This window comes from Trachymyrmex cornetzi, unplaced genomic scaffold, assembly GCF_001594075.2.
Source record: "Trachymyrmex cornetzi isolate Tcor2-1 unplaced genomic scaffold, Tcor1.1 scaffold299, whole genome shotgun sequence".
Taxonomy (NCBI): domain Eukaryota; kingdom Metazoa; phylum Arthropoda; class Insecta; order Hymenoptera; family Formicidae; genus Trachymyrmex; species Trachymyrmex cornetzi.
Window position 1 is genome coordinate 1539369 of NW_017297680.1, and position 8328 is coordinate 1547696.

Genomic DNA, 8328 nt, shown 5'->3' on the forward strand with positions numbered 1-8328 from the left:
TTTACATTTATTATAGATATAAGATTCTTCTTATGAAAATAAAATAACAGTAATAAAGGGCAAAGTAAGAGTCAACAATCAAATAAAAATAAAAATAAATTCATATAAAACGTCTAGTTTCAAATATAAATAATAAAACATATAATTAATTAGAAACATGAAATGTCAGATACCATCGATATAAATGTATATAAACTAAGAAATTATAATATTACAAGTTTCGGTTGTCAGATTGAGCCCTCTTCAGACAATTTATGCAAAAATCGATGTACAGATGAGTTGTCGAAAATACATGTATATTTCTTACGCATATTCTTCATATGTTTAATGACGTTTAATGTAATATTGTATGTTTAATAATAATAATTAAAAAATTAAAGAACCGATTATTTATAAAAATTTCTTATTAAATTCCGAATATACATATATTTAAAACGCATAATATATAATTGTTAAATATAATAATAATGAATAAATATGAGCAACAATTGGTTTTCCGTATTAGGAATATTTTATAGACAAATTCTTCCCATGATTAATTATTATGTAATTTATACTTGATGCTTTTTTGTTCAAAAGATTGTTCAATAGATATATGATATCGGTATATATCTACTTTATGGATGTGTAGTCAGTGTAGTACAGAACGAAACCAAAAGCATTTAGCACGTTATCCCTTAAAAATATCGTCAACTAAGTAGTACCTTGATATATTGTGGCGCTGATAAACGAAAGCCTGAAACGCGAGCATGTCCGTACTCCGCGAGCATCTCTCGGGGCCTTTCTCTACGCAAGAAGTCGGCAGCAGCAGCAGTGGCAAGTGAAATTATCGCGAGAGAAGATGGTGGTGACGGTGGCTTACGTGCGTCAACAACTCAGTAATTTGGCGCATTCCGGCGGTTCCCACAAAGACCAAGCCGAGAAGTACGTGCATCGAGTGTAACCAAACTCCAATCCAATTGTATACTCACGGCGAACTGTTTTCTGTTTAGATACCGCGCAACCCTGGACTCGATATTGTTGTCTTCCGGCGAGGAGCTAGTAGATGCTCTGAAGACATTCATCGAAGCAAGTACGTTATTTTTATCCCGCTGGCACTTCGCACTCGCGGACACAAAAGAAACGTCAAGCGGAATCTATAATATATTCCGAAACATCTGCGGGATTTAACACACCGCAGACAGGTTATAAGAGGATTACAGAGCCTGCAGAATGGTCCCCAGCCAGTCAAATATTAGCAATTTGCCAACAGATTGTTGGCAAATTCGATCAAAAATTTCAGCAAATTGGCATCAACCATGTCCATATAAATTTTGTCTTGTCGACAAAATTTGCAGATGTAATGTGAGAGCACATTGTTGACAAAGCTAAGCAAAGTCGATTCTTACTATCAATTTGCTGTCAAATTGTAGCACGCTTTATATGGTTTTTGTCAACAATTTCTCAACAGTGCTTTTATTCTTTGTTATTCATAGAATGCTAAAGGTTATGATACACAAAAAACTTAAGCAGTAAGTGAATCAATTTTAGACAGCTTACATTATATTGTTTAAATTTTTTTGTACATCATAACCTTTGGATAGAACGATGTTTGTCGATTTATGTCATTAATGTCCAATTTCTTCACTTCCAGATAAATTGCGGATAATCTTATCCAGAAGATTTCTCTATTCTGGGAGATATCTCTTGGATAAAGTTATCTAGAGGTGAAGAAATTGGGCATAAATAGAAAGCATCCTTTGTTGAATATCTGCCACCAATTTGCTGATATTATTGAATATAAAATTTGTATAAATAATTTTTGGTTCCTTTTTGTTAACAAAATTTGTAACAAACATTTAACGAAATTTATTTTCAACTGACTGGAGTTTAAAAAATAGACACATGAAAGAATATTATGATTGCAAAATTTATCTATAATAACAATTTAATATTGTTTTATCTTAAGGTAATATAACGTTAAAGTATTCATGTAATAATAATGTAATTATTTTTAATACACACAGGACACAATTAGAATACTGATCATAGTTTAACATCACAATGCATATAATTGATGTATCATATTTTGGCAATGCATGTATTCCACGTTCAAAAAGAAATAACCTGTTTAGATAAATTTTTATTATAGTTGTGAACGAAAACGTGAGCTTGGTTATTTCGAGGCAAGTGTTGACTGATGTCAGTAGCCGTTTACTATTTTTGCCTGATGAGATATCAAAAGCTGTTTCACATTATACACTGGACAAGGTAAATAAATCTCTTTGATTGATTGTGAAGTAAAAATAAACATAATTTATATATTAAAATGTACTTTAATTAAAATAATATGTTGTTTACATAGGTTCAACCACGTGTGATTTCCTTTGAAGAACAAGTAGCTAGCATAAGACAACATTTAGCTGATATTTATGAACGTAATCAGAACTGGCGAGAAGCTGCAAATGTTTTAGTTGGCATACCATTGGAAACAGGGCAAAAGTAATATATACATGTCAAGTCTTGTTGTTTGAACATGTAATATTAACGAAATTTATTTTATGCAGTCAATATCATTTCAGGCAGTATACTGTTGATTACAAACTCGAGACTTATCTTAAAATTGCTAGATTATATTTGGAAGATGATGATCCAGTACAGGCTGAAGCATTCATCAATCGAGCATCACTTTTACAGGTATAGTTTCTTTAAACTTATTTTCTTATGTTTCAGTTATTTAACTTTTTTATCATTCTGTAGGCCGAATCTAAAAATGAACAGTTACAAATCTATTACAAAGTATGCTATGCAAGAGTATTAGATTATAGAAGAAAGTTTATAGAAGCAGCTCAGAGGTACAATGAGTTATCATATAGGTCCATTATTCACGAAGATGAACGCATGACTGCTCTTAGAAATGCATTAATTTGCACAGTATTGGCTTCTGCAGGCAAGTGATTAATCAACATTGCATATGTTTTATTTTTTGGACTGTTCACATTGATCTTTTTACAGGACAACAGAGAAGTCGGATGTTGGCCACATTGTTCAAAGATGAACGCTGCCAACAACTTCCCGCTTACTCGATTCTTGAGAAAATGTATTTGGATCGTATCATTCGGCGCTCCGAGCTGCAGGAATTTGAAGCATTATTGCAACCTCACCAGAAGGCATGTACTATCGACGGATTAGGCTCCACTATACTCGACCGTGCTGTTATCGAGCATAATTTATTATCCGCTAGTAAATTATACAACAACATTTCCTTCGAAGAATTAGGTGCATTGTTGGATATTCCACCTACTAAAGCGGAAAAAATTGCTAGCCAAATGATTACTGAAGGCAGAATGAATGGATATATAGATCAAATTGATTCCATAGTACACTTTGAAAGTAAGTTGCTTTAAATTCTTGAACTTTAATGTATGTATTGCTCTTTATACAGAATTAGAATTTAATGTCTCTTTTCCCATACAGCACGTGAGACCTTACCGACATGGGACAAACAAATACAATCGCTATGTTATCAAGTGAATCAAATAATCGAGAAAATAGCTCAAACAGAGCCAGAATGGATTGCAAAAGCAATGGACGATCAGATGGTGCATTAATATAGATTTTGTTTAACACAAATGTCAAATGAGGAATACGGGAATCATTTACAATATGTACACGATACACAGCCAGCCAAAATAGTAAATATTTATATAGCTCATTGTTGAAACACTAATATCGTCTGAGGCACATCATTAATTAAATTTGATTTTTAAATAAGACCTTTCGTTTCAAAAGTATATCCATCTTGTTTTTAGAATTGTGTGTTTGAAATATGTTAAATGTATATTACATCCTTAATGCTGTAAAATTTTACCAATTTTTTGTAATTAAAAAATGTAACTAAAAAACTAAAAAATTAATATAATTTCATCACACACAATACAAATTTACTCAAAGGAAATGTTAAAGGGTTGTTTATTTGCAGTCGATTTAGATAAAATCATTGTAGATGAAAAAAAAAAACAATGTAAGTTCTTCTTGTAAATAAATCACATTCGTACTTCGTAAAACATTCTTTACTGAACCCATACATAATTGGTAATAATTATCAAAGAGAGTAAAAGCCGTTTTTATCTCACAAACAATTATTTTCTATATAAAATAAAGCAGTGGAATTATATATGCAGTACATATATGCGGTACTTATACGTCTTTTGAAAATATGATTATTATCTAATATTTATACACGACTACAAATGAAAGTTTTGTAAAGGAGTATACTTTGGTTAATATCTGAGGACATCATAATTCAGCCAAACTGGCAGTATTTCTTAACAAGGATTAGATATTCCTTACAACAAGAGAATGGCATGAACATTTTCTAATTATAATCTATACAAGTAATGCATAATTGCATTATTTATATGAATTAGAGAAGGCATCAAATTTTTATATTAGAGTACATGACAATACCAAACCAAAAAATTGCATACATTTACTATCAATCAATCACATCATTACTAATATTTGCGTAAAATATGCACGTCATACATTCTAATCTGGTCCTATCCAGCAAGAGATAAGATTAGTGATTTACAAAGTTAGATATCTGATTAAAATAACATTTCATAAAAATATTTTACATTGTTTGAAAATTATATTTTTCACATATAAATGTGATAATCGCACAAATATAAAATATAATATAAAAATATTCTTAATATATTTATTGTGTGCAAAGCAAGCAAAGAAAATTGTTCATGTCACAAATATCTTCTTTTTATCTATTATTATATTTTTATGTCGCTTTTACTATTGCCTTTTCTCTCTTTCTCCACTTTACATTATATAGAATAATGTATGTACTTCAATGTAACTTTCGATTTTGATAAAAAGGATTTTAATTAACAGGAACTAACAAAAAAATTGCGTGTAGAACTCCATACGACTAACAGTACAAACTTGTATGTGTAATTGCGATTTCATATTGTTTATAAGAAGTGTTGCTGATTCATGGTCATAATTGTGTATAATATAAACTAATGTGCTTGTCAACTAATCTCAAATGATGATATTTTGTGGAATCTATTCAAGGATCAACCTATCTACATATTATAGATAATACTTTATTTTAAGCATGTACTGTCACGCCGGTTTTTTATGACACGAAGGTCATAAAATATTTATTATGGGATAGTTTTTTGCTTTTTTTTTTAAGTAATAAGCATTACTTTATAAGATACGTATTTAAGCCTGAAGATCTAATGCAACGCCATATTTGTGGCCACCAGAGCCGAAGTTCTTCCCATCAATGTTTGTAGAAAGCGTCAAAGTTACACCTGTAAATATTCAGTTATTTAGTGACGTTTATTAACATATGAATAATAATGTATGTGCTTTTGTGGAAAGATTTATTAACTTAACAGACTTAATAATTGTCGAGAGTCCTTATTTAACTTCATAACTGTATATTGCAAAAATTATTATAGCAATTGTAAAGTTGTCACTCTGCCAAAGGCTTATTCTCTATTTAGTGTGACTCTCAGAGTACAAATTATTAATAGATAGATATTTTGTTAATATCGCGAACGAAAAACATACTTTTTCTCATTATATTTATATATTGTAACATGTTAAAAATTTTCGAATTTATAAATAAAATTATTTATAACGGATTCACGTTGCATTTTGCACTTATGAAGATTTTATAATATCTTTTTCTAATAACCTTTTAAACAAAAATATTTTTTAAATGATTACTATAGTGAGCGCGAGTGTGGTGTAGCAGACAGTGCACTGGTCTGATATACTAGAGATCCCGAGTTCGATCCCCGGCAGAACCGAAAAATTTTCATACACTTGTAGCTCCTCTCGGAAGACAATGGCAAACCACCGAGTAGTATACTTGCCCAGGAAACCTCCCTACCAAAAATTGCCGTTCGAAATCGGCGTTTAAACTGTAGGTCCCCATATACCTTGTTGTACGATCAGAGTGCGCGCATAGGTATATGAGAGGGAGGCGCCTACGCGTTGAAATAACGTACATGGCACTTGAAGAAGAAATTATTACTCACCATTCCGCAATTTCTGTTGATATCCCAAACCTATTTGAAGATTAGAATTCACTTTGGCTCTAAGGCTAGCATCGTTATCAAGATTATACTTTGCGCCAATACCAAATTGTGTTACATTATTAGTGGAATTGTATGCCAAATTGATTGCTCCTTCCAAATCTGGTTTTATTTTGTGATAAATGGAGCTATTAAACTCACGACCATTATCCCTAAAATATATTAAATATCATGTTTAAATGTTAATAAAAATCGATAAATGTCTTACAGTATCACATTTTTGTTATTATATACTTACACAGCGCTATGAAGAGTAAAATCAGAAGCAGTAAATCCAAGAGCAAAATTATTCCTTGTGAGTTTGTTTCTTTGTGAGTCAAAGGATGCCTGATAACCACCCAACCATCCTGCAAAATACAGCAATATATCGATTTAAACACTTTCAGATAACACAATTAACATCCATCAAATGACAGGCTTACTTTTTTATTCATAAAACATTCCATTTGTTCAAAACAAGGAAATATGTGTTTGGGACAAAGGAACAGGCACATAGAAGATTAAATATCTAAAAGTTTCTTTTTTCAACAATTTTATGTCAAAGAATAAGATTAATTAATATTGTCAAACTTTAATGTTGTTAAGGGACATATCTGATATTAAAATTTACCTTGATAACCTACGACAGCCGAGGCATAAATTAAAGGTCCAGCAGACAAACTAAGATCAAAGTCAGCAGTCGCAGATACATTTTCATGTTTGTAAGTAGTCTTCAGTTTTCCAGTTTTGGAACTGCAAATATCAGAAGAAAAATGAAAGATCCAAATATTATTACAAATCATAGTATCACTTAAATTTTTGATACTTGCAAAATTATCTTACCCGGTTTGTGGGGAGAAAGTACAGCTATAGCCAACTGTGAGACCATTGAGTAACTTATTGGCAAGGGTGACTTCAGTCCCAAGGGTATTGTCAGTATTCCATTTTTCACTAAACGTTAATCCATATTCCTTGAACTTATATTTAGTTTCCAAGTTACCAAACACCTTTCCAGTGTCCTGATTGGACACACCGCCACAACAGAACTCTACATCAGAATTAGTCTTAGTCTTCACATCCAGTTTAAACAGACCAAAATGATAGCCTTGACCAAATACATCACGGGCATTCTTTCCTAGGTCGTTGTACGTCGGAGGAGCCATGTTCTGCAATGCCATAAAAATATCTGTTTAATGACTAGCTATTGTTCCTACTGATAAATAGATCTGGCCCCTAGAACTGATTAAAAAAGGACAGAAAGCTCGATATAGACAACCATAATAAAACAGCAGGCTAAATTTAATCTGAGATACATATGCCAACAATGTACTCTGCTCTATATGGTTTACATATATATGTACTATTCCATTCAAGGAATGAAGCAAAATATTTACATATGGGAGAATTGAAACATGCCACGATTACAGGTCTGGAGAAAGGGAAGGCTCTTTCTAAATCATAAAAAAAAAGTCACTATCACAGAGTCTAAACGCAAACAAATCCACGGTGATACGATATCACGAGGTACGAGCCGCAATGCATGTACGAATGGAATAGTATTGACCTGTCTCGCAAGTATTACATAAGCTCGACCAACCGATATGCCGCGATCGTTCAGGATTCTAACTTAGAAGTCGCTCTACACGTCGCCGCACGTCAAAAAACCAGCCTCTACTCGTCCGATAACGCGAGTCCTCTCGAAAAATCCAATCCCGTTTGACGTTTGGCCGAAAAATGCGCCACACGAGCCACGGCAGACGACATTGTGATCGCGATTTCATGCCGGTTTCCCGAAACGAGACCGAGAACCTGTTTCTCGACTAGCTTCCCTCTTGCGCTTGACACCCTACTCGGACTGTTTTGTGAATCTCGAGGCTCCCGAAGATGAATTTTTTATTGTGGGGATTAAATTCCCCGGCGATGATATACTTACAGTCCTGATAGACACGAGAGACGCAACTCTTTCACAGATACGTCGTGCAACGTTGCGAGCAGTTGCAGGAGACGAGACAGAGAGATCAGGAAAGAGCAGGGAGAGAAAGAGTCCGCGACCCACGGACTATGCGCATGCGTATCGACGTGGTGTGGTGTGAGAAAAACGCCCGGCCTATTTCTGCGCGACCGAGGCGGCACGGTAGTGTTCCGCATCGGCAACATCGGCGTTTAGATTTGAATTGTGCGATCGAACTGAAAACGTTTGAGTTGCGAGCACCGTTCTATCGGGACTATCCAACACCTCGGG

The 8328-nt window shown here is 33.4% G+C and overlaps 2 protein-coding genes across 3 annotated transcripts; one reads left to right on the top strand and one right to left on the bottom strand.

The window, feature by feature from the left end:
• Positions 1-841: 841 nt before the first annotated feature.
• On the top strand, positions 842-4299 carry CSN4 (COP9 signalosome subunit 4). The gene is made up of 8 exons (XM_018509475.1): positions 842-924; positions 993-1072; positions 2132-2250; positions 2345-2481; positions 2562-2676; positions 2740-2929; positions 2995-3372; positions 3457-4299. Exons 1-8 carry the CDS (start codon positions 842-844, stop codon positions 3588-3590), a joined length of 1236 nt encoding a protein of 411 aa, XP_018364977.1. The 3' UTR covers positions 3591-4299.
• A 509-nt stretch (positions 4300-4808) lies between these two features.
• Positions 4809-8116, bottom strand: LOC108762363 (voltage-dependent anion-selective channel). Of its 2 annotated transcripts, none has more exons than XM_018509323.1 (6): positions 8020-8116; positions 6930-7252; positions 6718-6839; positions 6346-6454; positions 6051-6259; positions 4809-5315 (listed from the first exon to the last, which is right to left on the bottom strand). In XM_018509323.1, exons 2-6 carry the CDS (start codon positions 7247-7249, stop codon positions 5224-5226), a joined length of 852 nt encoding a protein of 283 aa, XP_018364825.1. In that variant the 5' UTR covers positions 7250-7252; positions 8020-8116; the 3' UTR covers positions 4809-5223. The 2 variants fall into 2 exon arrangements, with proteins under 2 accessions (XP_018364825.1, XP_018364826.1); XM_018509324.1 differs by lacking the exon at positions 8020-8116 and adding an exon at positions 7481-7582.
• Positions 8117-8328: the final 212 nt, after the last annotated feature.